This window comes from Etheostoma spectabile, chromosome 9 (assembly GCF_008692095.1).
Source record: "Etheostoma spectabile isolate EspeVRDwgs_2016 chromosome 9, UIUC_Espe_1.0, whole genome shotgun sequence".
Taxonomy (NCBI): domain Eukaryota; kingdom Metazoa; phylum Chordata; class Actinopteri; order Perciformes; family Percidae; genus Etheostoma; species Etheostoma spectabile.
Window position 1 is genome coordinate 21597838 of NC_045741.1, and position 12690 is coordinate 21610527.

At 41.0% G+C, this 12690-nt stretch overlaps 1 protein-coding gene across 2 annotated transcripts in view; it reads left to right on the top strand.

Annotated features, from left to right (window-relative positions):
* The first annotated feature begins 1042 nt into the window (after window positions 1-1042).
* Window positions 1043-12690, top strand: part of tnfaip8l1 (tumor necrosis factor, alpha-induced protein 8-like 1) — a 13440-nt gene continuing 1792 nt past the window's right edge. The window contains exons 1-2 of one of the 2 annotated variants that reach the window (XM_032525417.1): window positions 1043-1449; window positions 12156-12435. In XM_032525417.1, coding sequence (XP_032381308.1) covers window positions 12164-12435 — 272 coding nt within the window. In that variant the 5' untranslated portion in view covers window positions 1043-1449; window positions 12156-12163. Of the gene's footprint in view, window positions 1461-12155; window positions 12436-12690 lie in introns of both variants that reach the window. The other variant, XM_032525416.1, reaches the window with a different exon arrangement.

The window sequence follows — 12690 nt, forward strand, 5'->3', positions numbered from 1 at the left end:
TAACATTACACTACCAACCATTAAATTGGCATTTTACAAGACAAAGTATCATTGTGGAATAGAGATTATTTATGTATGTATGTAACTATAATTCTGTATTTATTTTGTACATGTTTTTATAAATGCAGGCAGGCTGATTTCCCTTCTCCTACCCATGAGTCTTTCTCTGCGGTTATCCCCACTAATCACATTGTACCACTAGAGGGCGCGCCAGATTAATTTCACCACTGCAGATGTCATATATTATTATGACTGAGATTTGCAGCAACACAACACTTGGAGTACAAGACATAAATATTGATAGGCTTAGTTTATAGGGTAGTATAAATAATACGTGCTTTAATAACACTAAGGTATGACCTGCGGCTTCTGGCAATGTAGGCACAAAACTCGCAGTAATTAGACTAATAGGCTGCCAGTACCTTAGTGTTAGAATAACAATGCAAGAATGCTATTTTGACCTCGGGAATTCCTGTTTCGTCATTACACAGATTACAAACTTCCTATCCTAAAAACATCCGCTGACACAAAAGATCTGTGTGTGTGTGTGTGTGTGTGTGTGTGTGTGTGTGTGTGTGTGTGTGTGTGCGTGTGTGTGTGTGCGCGTGTGTGCACGTGTGTGTGTGCGCGTGTGTGCGCGTGTGTGTGTGCGTGTGTGTGCGCGTGTGTGCGCGTGTGTGTGTGCGTGTGTGTGCGTGTGTGTCTGTGCGCGCACGCGCGCGTGTTTTCATTACTAATTAAATGTCATGAAAATGTGAAATGTACAATTTTGTAAGAAAATTGGGATGTAACTGAAACAGTTTATTTCGTGAACGTGTATAACAAGCCAGTATATCATTTAGTCCATGACAGAAAAACTGTTACCCAGAGTTCCTGCTCATTGTTCCCTTAACACCATTTCCTCTGAGAACTTTTCAGCCTTGGGATTGGGGGGACTGGACAAGGATAATTACTGGAAACCGTAATGGGGGCAGGGGTGTTCTGGCTGTTTCTTGTGTTATAGCCATAGACCGTTAATACAAACGGTCTATGGTTATAGCTCTTTTCTTCCGGCCTGATTGGGTTGGTCCACTCCTCTCGTCGCTCCTTCATTGGCCCGAGCCAACATCAATCTAGCTACTTCCAAATCCCCCTCAAGTTTGAAACTTTTTTTTACGACTAGGAGGAGGACTCGGGTTACAACTAACTCGCGTAACCGATCTCACAGCAGCCGAGCGAAGAAAACACGCTTTCAATTATTTACACATCTGTGTCTGATACACGGTTACAAACTTAGAGAACAAGAAGGAGCTGCGAGGGGAGGACGTGTTTCTTTATCTCCCAAACAAGCGAACAAACCAAACTTGCTGTGAATGGACTTCTCCCTGCGCCGCCAGGATGAAGACTTGAGATATTTAGTTAAGATTAACTTGTCATCTCGTTGGCCGACCCCTCCTGTGTCCCTCTGAGGCGAGAGAAAGGTAAAAGCCATGTCACTGGAACCGGGTTCGTTTAAACGCTCGAGCAGTTTTTAATGGCACATCTCATTAACAAACAATATCGGTCATCTGTTATCAGAGGCCTGTCGTAAAATCACACCCAGTTTTTTTTTTTCTTTCACTGAATTGTTTAGTGTTGTCAGTTTCGATTAGCTTTTCAACGGTCAACGGACTAATGAACTTAATGAATCTCATTTTGTTTGCCAGGTCACTTGTCTTTCTTTGCCAGGCTTAATTTTCTGCTACGAAGTTAGCGGAAGTAACGGTCTGTCATATCAGGACGTGATTCAAATATAGCATTTTGATTATTAACAATGTCATAGTTCTTGCTGTTTTGTTAGTTAGGCTGTTGATATGAAAATAATGCTTTTTACTAGCAACTATCCTGCATATTATTGACATTATTTGAAGACAAATTAAGGAACTGTGTCACTCATGAATTAAGGAGTTGTAGGCCATCATGTGGATGACGATGATGAGTACTAAACCGGTTTATTGTTTATTCATAAGTAGCCTAGCGAAAACATTGCAGAATATATGACCATATTTGGTGTCATGTGAAACCAGTGGTTGTAAAATTGGATATCTTGCTTCAATATAATTAAAATTCCAATTTTAGACTTTTGTGGGACTTTGGACCATACTTATAATATATATTTATAGCCTACATTGTCCATGTTGAAATTGGGTAAAAGATAATACAACCTGTAGAGCACTATAGCCTACAGAGAATATGTAACTTGGCCAATTGAAAGAATATTTTACAATTATCTTATACTTAACATTCATGGTGAGGGCACATGCTTTACCATCTTACAAGAGATTGAGTAAATGGGGAAGAAGAAGAAAAAAGAGATAAAGAAAATGCTTTCATCCCTGCTAGTTTAAACACCTAATAAGCCTTGTTGTAGTTTCAATGTAATCCCCTGCATATCCAGACTGAGACTGAAAAAGGGGATGACATATGTTTTGCATACACAGATATTTTTTAACACATTGCTGTGTTTACATTGTAAAGCTTTGCTCCAGAACAAGGTTCAGGGTGTGGATGAATAGCTTCACTGTGCAGCCAGGGCTCTGGCAGGTAGCAGCACACATTATCATGCACAGCCTCAACAGACGTGTCAAATGAATTATGGCCTTGGATCAGGACTTGGAGCTGCCTCTCTCCTTGCATTAGCTGTATCAGTGGTGAAATGATTTTGGTGTTTTTTGACCTACTCCGTTTTAGTTGCCGAGGCGTCCTTGTGTCTTTGTTGTTGGTAGCAATAGCTGACAACCACTGAGCTGAGGCAGGGCTGAAATCATGATCACAGACCAACTGCAGGACTTTATTTCACATCATATCTGTGTGTGTGTGTGTGTGTGTGTGTGTGTGTGTGTGTGTGTGTGTGTGTGTGTGTGTGTGTGTGTTAAACTCAATATTCCACACATTGATAGCTGTGTTGTAATTCGGATTTGAACATCAGGCTCTAAGTCACATTTAGTCTCCTTTTAAACTGCTGTGTTGACAACATTTATCCACCAGTTTACTTGAATATCTAACTAAATAAGATGGAACTCTCATAATTAATCCATAAATCTATTAGTATAGTGTCAGTGAATTAATAAGCAACTATTTTGATTATTAATTAACTGTTTAAGTCATTTCTCAAGCAAATAGCCAAATTCCTCTTTCCAGCTTCTTGGTTGCAAGGATTTACTTATTTTCTCTAATATCATTGTACTTTGCATATGTTTGGGCTTCAGATGATCAGATAATTGTCGATTAATAATTTGCACTATACTTTGATATTTTTTAGGCTAACAAAGTAGTTCCCAACCTATTTGGTATGTGACCCCTTCAACAGAAGCAATATCTTTATTGTAAATTAAATATCTTTGGGTTTTGGACTGTTGGTCGGACAAAACAAACAATCCGAAGGCACCAGCTTAAGCGTTAGGGAATCATCATGAGCACTTTTGACTACTTTCATTTGAAATTTTGTTGTATAAAATAATAATCAGTTACTTAATATGATGCTCGATAATGAAAACTATTGTTATTTGCAGCCCTCAAATATTCAAATTGATGTCCTTTGCTTTGGAAGATGTAGTGAAGATGAAATACCGTACAAAGAAGTTCATTGAAAGTCCTTTTGTTTTAGATTTCATCCATGACTAGTTTTAATGAGTATTTGCTTTTAATCATTAATCATAGCTTTGTCTTTCACAGCAGCTGTATTATTGTTTCAGCACAATGTGATTCTGAAAGACAAGAAATAATTACAATGATATACAATAATTGCCAGTGAATAGCAGGATTAAGCAAATGCTGGTGAGCCATGTCTATGTATATTTTAGTGTAACTGTATCTGTGCAGATCCTTTCCTCCGGGTGTCTTTTAGAATAGAACAATACAGTCACGTTGCCAGGCATCCCCCTTGCAGTGTTATTAAAGGCAGAGCTTAAAATTGCAGCAGTAATGCTAGAGACACTGTTGTTCCTGCTGAGGAGAATCCATGGTAACTCATTGACAAGACAAGAGAGGTGTTGACCTGCTTTTACTAGGCTGCAAAGTTCAGCCAAGCACGCAGGTGGCCTCCAGTTTCCCTGGAAACCTGAAACATTGAGTATGTGGCCTTGTCTGATAGCAGAGCCACGTGACCTGCAGATATCATGGCATTGTTTGAAATAGAGAGAGTGAGGGATGGCTATATCTGCCTATAGGCTGGGCTCATTTGCGATCCCACTTGACTCATTCATGTCGTCTCATATTGGTCCCCTTCTGTAGTCACTGATCTCCATCCCTGCTGTACTTACAGTCAAGCACTTTTTGCCACTCCATTGCATGTCAAGTTAACAAATTACGCTCACCTGAGGCTTGTGGTGAAGAAAATGACTTATAATGTGCCCCGCTCTTATGGTGGCCTTAATTAAAATGTCATAGGCCTAGACATCAGTCCAAGCTCAAGCACCAGTTAGCACCTTGATTATGTCTTGCATTATGTGTGGCACCATTAAGATGCTAATCATATTGCAAAGAATATGTAATTAATACTGGGACATAGCACTCAAAGTGAAGTCCTACGATAGTGCACTCGTTTTATTTTTATTCATTATTAATCTGTCTTTTTTCACAGATGTGTTATTCCAAATCAGCTCAGTTGTAACTACCCACTTCTGAATTTTAACACTTGAACAAATGTTGTCAGTGAGTGTTGTGTTGGCCCTCGGGCAGCTCAGCAGCTACTGTATTCCCAGCCTTATTAAACATGCATAACACTGACTGATGTTGCTAAATTAACTTTATCTGCTCACAGTCACTGTCTCTTACTGTATGTGCTGGCAGCCCACCCTTTATCCCCGTCCCTCATCTCTGCCCCAACCTGTTGCACCGCAGTCTCCTCTTAGCCTCCGGTCTATTTTAGTCCAAATCGGCAGACTGAATTATTAAACCCCGATCCGTTATATGCTGATGTGTTAATTATTAATCATTCGAGGGCTCTAGCAGATCTGAGAAAACTGTTAAAAAAGAGTAGGGGGGCATAGTGTCTGAGCGAAAGGCACTGATTGCCTCGTTTCTCAGTAGATCTTCATAGACGATGACTGTGTGGGAGGATGAGAAAGTGACAGCACGTACAAAGATCTACTTCATCCCAAGCATGCATGTAGTGTGTTGGCATCGGTTGTGTATCTCTTGATGTATGTCTATGTACGTGGTGTAATTATGGCTCTCATGTCAGAGCTGCTGAACCAGATAAGTGTGTACAAAAGAGACCATTACGCAGACACACACGCCTGCCATATACAATTGCTAACACGCAGCACCGGCTCTCTCATCAGCAAAGTCAGCACCTCCTTTGTTATGCAACATCTCAAATGAAGAGTGAGACAAACACTACAAAACTTGATGAAAGGTGAAACTGCAGCGTTCACTTGTCTTGAACTCCTGCTGTTGATTCCCTAACAGTGGAGTGGGTCCAGTAGCTCATTTGAGTGGTTACTTGTCCTGTCTGAACACAAAGCACGGATATGCCTTATATAACAGCCCAGATTGTCTATTGTTTCTCAAATTGGAGACGGATTATATCATACAGCTGGGGAAAATCTGCGGAGAAAGAAGTTTTCTGATTCAAGATTTCCCGATTAAGAATACGTTTAAATGACAATCCTTAATGCCTTTGGTCATTATAATGGAACTTTTTTTCAGACTTTTTCTCAGGGGTCCACAGTTTTTTGTTTTTTTTTTTGCACAGTGTTCTGAGGCTCTTTTATTTAAACTGGCATAGGAATAGAGGTTATAATGGTTTCTGAGACTTCACACGTTGTTTTAAATTCACCTTTTACTTGTGGGAGTTCTACCAAAAGGCAGCAAAGCAAATACAAATGTTCAGAGAGTGTACACAGTACAACATTATCCAATCCAGTTTATTACAGCCCTGCAATAAATACTACCTTTATGACATTTATCATTTGCTGCCACTGTGTCAGATAGGTGTTGATTGAACGTTTACTTGAAATGTATTAGAAAGTGTTTATATTAGAGCTGAATTGATAGTTAATCGACAGAAAAATAATTAAACTACATGTTTTAATAATCGATTAATCATTTAACTAATATTTCAATCAAACATGCCACAAAGTTCTTAGTTCCTGCTTCTCAAATAAAGGGATTTGCTGCTCACCTTTTTGTAATATGTGATAGTAAACTGAATATCTTTTTTTTCGACCGTTGCTCTGATGAAATTACGCTTCTGAATGTTGACATATGTTCGGTACACAGCGGAAAACAGATAACTGTGAAACATCAGAGGTAATCACAAACCTGCATTATACTGAGAGCATATTATAAGGTTGTTTGTGTCGTGTGGCGCATGATTGCGGTAAGATTTGCACTATTCATAGTAATTTGTTTAGTTTTTCCTAGTTTAATGCGTTTAAAATATTACATTGTTTGTACTTTGAATTTATTAAACACCAGCAGCAGGAAACAGGACAGAGGAGTTAGGGAGGAGTAGAGGGAGAGGGAGGACAAATGGTAAAGATCATTGACCAGACTCCTTCACATGACAATTTATTCTTTTGAAAATGTAAACGACAAAAAATGTGTGTGGGGGGGGGGGGAATTACACATCTGAATGTTGACATGCTCAGTACACAGCGGGGGGGAAAGATTACTGTGAAACATCAGAGGTAATCACGCATTATGTTGTGGGTATATTATAAGGTTGTTTGTGTTGTAGGGTGCATGATTGTGGTGAGATTTGTCCGTTGAGAAAGTTCGAGAGTGGTAAATCGCTAGAAATACTGTACAGTGCTGTGTAATCGGTTCCTTCCTACAGGAGGGAAGATTTTCTCTGCTGATGGAGTCGTCTCTGTTAGGGTCACAGTGCCCCAATCCATGTGACTACTCATCCCTGAAGAATATGAACGTCGTGACATTTTCTGCTGCCATCAACCAGTCACTTTTAGACAGTGTCATGGAAAGTTCTACAATCTCTGCCAAAGCTTCTTTTCTTTTTTTTTTAGCAACTTGAGGTGGCCAAGCAGTGTGAAACGCATTCTTTATTGGTTTTCTTTATGCTGGCTGTTATCAGCACCCACCAAGCTTTCAAGATTGGCAGCCGGTATAACAGTGGTGGTATTTTAGGTGCTGTGGCCTCTTCTTCATGCGCCTTGATGACATGCGTTAGAGTGGGCGGGAACCACAGGTGTATCCGATTTCTGGCTCTTTCTTACCTGTGACACCTCAGCTTTGGTTTGACTGACAAGTGATTGCAGTCGATGCCGAGGTTGCATCCTAAATCCTGCTCAATGCCCCCTTTTGGAATACCAATGCCACGCTCACATCATGTTGAATTAAATCTAAATTTGAGCAACCAGAAGGAAACAAAATGTTCATGTCAAGTAGCATGTGCAGAATCTTTTTGTAGTATCCTGAAGATTTCTCCTTTTTTTTTCTTTGGTTTTATTTATTGGTAAGTGAGTCAACAGAGACACACAGACAAATACTGCAGCTAGTTCAGTCAAACATTCACTATTTTTATTTTTGTAGTTTTTGTATCATTATAATTTCAATATATTTGGGTTTGGGACTGTTGGTTAGACAAAAGAAGCATTTTAAAGTTGTCTTATTGGGTTCTTTCAGTCAGTCTTTACAGCCCTTGTTCAATCCATCCGTCTTGATGGTCTCGGCAGTGGACACATTGTTAAAACACTAAATGAAAACAACAGCCAGTAGGAGTTTTCTTCCCACTTGTTCCTCTTCCCCCAAAGGAGTTAAGAAAGGCTGTTGGCTGAAGTGTTCCCAATGCAGACATCAGCTTTACCTGCCCTGAAACTCAAAGAGGTAAAGCAAATTAAAGTCACATGCAGCTTCACCTGACGACTAGAGGACTAGAGACAGAAGACAGGTGGGTTATTTTTTCGTCATCTCTTTTTGCCTCGATCCCTCAGTCAGGCTGTCAAACAGGGCTGACAAGGCTGTCTGCACCTGCTGGAAGGTGTGAGCGTCCCTGGGTACATTACCCAGACTCCCTCACTGTTACGAGACATCCATCCAACACTGTGTTGTAGGGTCTGGTTTCATTTCCATGAGTCATGTTTGCTGAGCTTTTGCCTGCTTGTCTTTGTGAGTGAGTGAGTGTATGCTTGCTTGTTCTGAGCTAGTTGATTATTTTGTAGCATGTCTAACTGCTGTAATTATGTTGAGGAGCTGTTAGCTGCTGCAATCGGTCTTTGTTTTTCATTTCCTTTTCAGCTGCTCAAACCAGATCTTAAGGTAATGTGTGCAGATATGTGTTTGCATGATTTCTGTATGCAGCGATGGCTGTGGCTTGTGTATTTTCCAACAACACTCAGCAGTTTTTGCTGCTGTCATGTCTAGTTCCTCCTTAAATCCGTTAAAGTTTTGCCTCTATAAATACTATGGAGACGTTGTGTCAGTGTTGGCCAGGCTGTCCTGGGCACCGAACTTCACAGTCCATTTAAATGTGTCAGTAACCATTCTCATGCTGCAAAGTCACAAGAAAAAAAAGATTCCTTGATCAAAAACCTTTTCATCACTCCAAGCGCTTCTTCCCTGAGGACATTTTTTCATGAGGCCTTTCATTTTCACGTTTTGGGGAAATGAAGGGGGAGAGTAGGGTTGTCCCTCCATCCTTGAGATAAGAGTGTTTGTCGGCAGGCTACACAGAGTTGTGATTGGCTCCGGTTTGCGACAAGAGTGGACTTTAATGAGCAATGTGAAATCGGCATCCGATCTGATAAAGAGGTTGCCTTTCTTATTGTGCCCATTATCCTGTTGCACTTTTCTAAATTATTAAACGTCCATCAGCAAGGGCACAGAGAGAAAGAAAGGGAGGTAAATGCAGACTAGTAGTTCCTTGCGAAGTGGACTGCACAGAGTGTTCGCCCATGTTAAATAAGATTCCAAACAGTAGGGAGCAAAAATGTTTAGTTCAAGGGGAACTGTGAACAGTTCATTAGTTTGCATGAAGTTGACGAGCAAGATTACCCATCAATCATTGTGCCTCGCTGGAAGGGAGTACTGTTATTGTACACTGTGGAACAGAATGCAGCTTTACACTTAAAGGCCATTTTGTGCTTCTGCAGAGGCTCCACGCAGAGCTTTCGCTGTAGCCTATGTTAGTGTTCTGGGTTTTATACTTATGGGTTGAGAAAATCCTCCTATTTGTTAAACTAAATATACCCACTGGACCCATTTAAATTCCCATTGGCCTAACTAAAAAGTGCATACACAAAGCTAAAAAAAGTTGGTCCTCTCGGCTCACAAAAAGTTGACCTTTGGTTGAAGATACATGGTTTTCAAAGGGAACAGTAAAAAAAAAAGTGATTGATTACATTTGAAAACGTGTGTGTGTGTGGTGTGTGTGTGTGGTGTGTGGTGTGTGGTGTGTGTGTGTGTGTGTGTGTGTGTGTGTGTGTGTGGTGTGTGGTGTGTGTGTGTGTGTGTGTGTGTGTGTGTGTGTGTGTGTGTGAGAGGGAGAAGTGACAGTGATTAGCTACAGAGCGAGTACTGACTCTAGTCATAGTGAGAAACAAAGGTCTCCTCTGTGCTTTCTGACCCAGGTGACACATCTTTAGCAGGAAAGTGAACCTCTTGATTTCATGTTTATAGAGAAGGAGAATCAGGAAATGAGTCGGGGGGGGGAATGCAACGTTACCAAGCCACGGACGAGAGATGTGCGTCGCCGCAATGTAAAGTTACATTTTTTGAGAGGTGCAGACGTAGATGCAGAGGGGTCTGCAGGGGTAAGCTGTCGATTCGACTCAGAAGCATACAACGGCCTTAAGCGTTGCGATAAGTGACTGTCCTCTTCTTGTGACGCACCGTTGTGATTAAAGGTTGACAGCAGGACTAAGTGATTTTTTCAATTGCTGCTGACATAGAAATAAAGCTCTCAACTTTGTTTTTCTTTTTTTAGTCTGATCAGTAGTTTAGCATTCTCCTTGTTATCCATTTAGCACACATTGCATCACAGCAGGATTTTCTGTAACAAAGCAGCAGTGCAAGTTACAATAGCGGTGAATCAGTCGATGCGGATCTACCAGTGATTCTTGATCAGCACAGCCAGAAGCCCGATTAAACATCCAGCACCTGCACAGAGAGAGGGAGTAAAACTAGAGTCAGCATGAGACAATATATAAATGACCTGTCATTCAACACCTACATTTTCCCCGGTGTTTCAGGATTGATATGTAGCACCCCACCGCCCTTTCTCCCCTGCATCTCTGTGCCTCTGACTTTGCTCTCCCTCTCCTCATGTGTCTACTGACTGGGAAGCATCCTGCTGAAGCTCTCCAAGGAGTCTTATTGATATTCTTAGAGAGGCATTGCAGAGAGAGAGAGAGAGAGGGGAATGAAAATCACACACTGTAGCAGCAGACTCACTGCCTTCTAGTATCAACAGTAAAAATCACAAGTTACCCAGCAGGGATGTGTCACCGTTCATTTTGTCTCCTGGACTAATAGAAAATCTCCTGCTTTGGATTTTTATTGTTCTCGTGCACGTGGAAAGGCAATTTGCCAATCATGCAGAGGTTCAGTTAAGCGTTAGGGATACTTGCATGTGGAGGAGAATAAACCCCTATTGGGATGTGAATAGGACATTAAATATAATTCGCAGTTGCCAATTAGGCTACATTTAGCATGTCAGTGAGAGGGAGATGTATTACGGGAATCAGATCTGACTGTTTTTTTCCCCTGAGGTGAAGAAATGTTTTTCTTATTTGCAAGAATAGTATCTTGATTCCTGAGAGGCAACACAATGGGTGTTGGTATTGTTTAAAAAAAAATGTAATACTAGTGTTGATTCAGCACTTGACTTTTGGGATGGATACCAAAACAATTCTTTGTTTACTGAGGAATATAAACGGGATTTGTCCATAGAGTGCACATGCATGCTCTGTTAACTGCCCTTGCAATATCATTTTAAATAATTAATTTGGAAGAAATTACATCTAAACTCTGACGTTTTACGTGTATAAAATTCTACGGGCAACATTGGGAAAGATCTTTTTTTTTTTCTCAATTGTATCATCATACAGTAACTATTTTTGGGTTTTAAACTGTTGCACAAAGCAAGCAATTTCAAGTCATCACCTTGGGCTCTGGTAAATTTTAAAAGGCTTTTTCTGACATTTTATAATCAAGGTTAATGATAAATAGTTGTAGCCATATTTCAATATCCCTAAACATAATCTAGGAAATTGTTTAATAAAACTTGTTTTGTATGTATAATTATGTACGAATACATTTTTGAAAACGGTGACCATGTCTTATCAAAAATAGAATCCCCCCTCTTTCTCCTCATTCATTCCACCTGCTCTGGCAGTGGAGGGCAGCTGCTTGAAGCTGCTTTTGAAATCTGTGAAGGTTAGAGAGGGAGTGTACAGGAAAATCGATTCATTTTATTCTTCAAAAAGCGTATGTACAAACCTGAAGTAGTGACCTGCAGAACACATTGAGACACGGCTGGTGAAATGATCAGACGTGCTGTGTGGACCTGCCTCATTTGAGTGGAGACATGGCAGTGTGAAAGCCGGCGGCCCTTGGGACCTCCACTATTCATGAGCCTCCATCATGGGGGCAGCCTTTCACTGAGGCACTCTGCTTTAGAACACAAACAAACACATAACATCATACATAAATAAGGCAGCACACGTGCAGTGAATAAGTGGTCGCTGTCTGTGTCACATTCACACACACACTTGAACACATGTTGATCTCTGAATGCATTCAGCAGATGCGACGTCCAGATTACATTGTCTGCTTTGCATGGTCGTGCTGTGACTGACTTTGCTCTTGATCACGTAGTGACACATTCTTCTCTAACTACCTTGTAGGCTCCGAGCCAGAGGGTTGCTGGGACTAAGTTGACAGCTGCCACGGCTCATTATCTGATAAAGGCAACCGTTCTTGGCCCTGCAGTTTAAACAGTGTTAGTGTAGATGTTATTAGCAATAACCTCACACATTGCAGGCTGTCTGCTTGTTATGTTTGGCCCTTTGAGATGAGAGTCTGGGCTGCCAACAGTTTTATATCCCCTGTTTAAAAAAAAAAAGAAAAGAAAGAGGAAACGACCATTCTTTTCATCTTTTGTAAAAGGAAATATGTCCACTCATTACATGCATAACCATTTAACTAAATCTTTTTTTCTCGTCTTGACCCAGATTTGGCCATGGACTCCTTCAGCACCAAGAGCTTAGCCCTGCAGGCGCAGAAGAAGCTGATGAGCAAGATGGCCACCAAGAGCATGGCCAACCTCTTCATCGATGACACCAGCAGCGAAGTGTTGGACGAGCTCTACCGCGTCACCAAGGAGTACACCCGCAACCGCAAAGAGTCGCAGAAGATCATCAAGAACTTGATCAAGATGGTGGTGAAGCTGGGAGTGCTCTACAGAAACAATCAGTTCAACAATGAGGAGCTGATCCTGGTGGAGAACTTCAGGTAGGCAGCAAGAGCTGTTAAAGGAATATTTCAACGTTTTGGAAAAAAGCAGGTTCTCTTTTTTTTCTTTTCGAGAGTTAGCTGAGAAGAAGGATACTACTGTCATGTTGTTGCGTTAAAGCTGCAGTCGATAGAATGTGTAAAAACGGCAGAATATGAGGTAGAGTAAGACCCTTTCCTGCAGCAAGCCCTCTCCTCTCTTTGACGCACAGGCAATGCATGCACAGAACAGCCAATGGGATCTCTCTCTCTCTC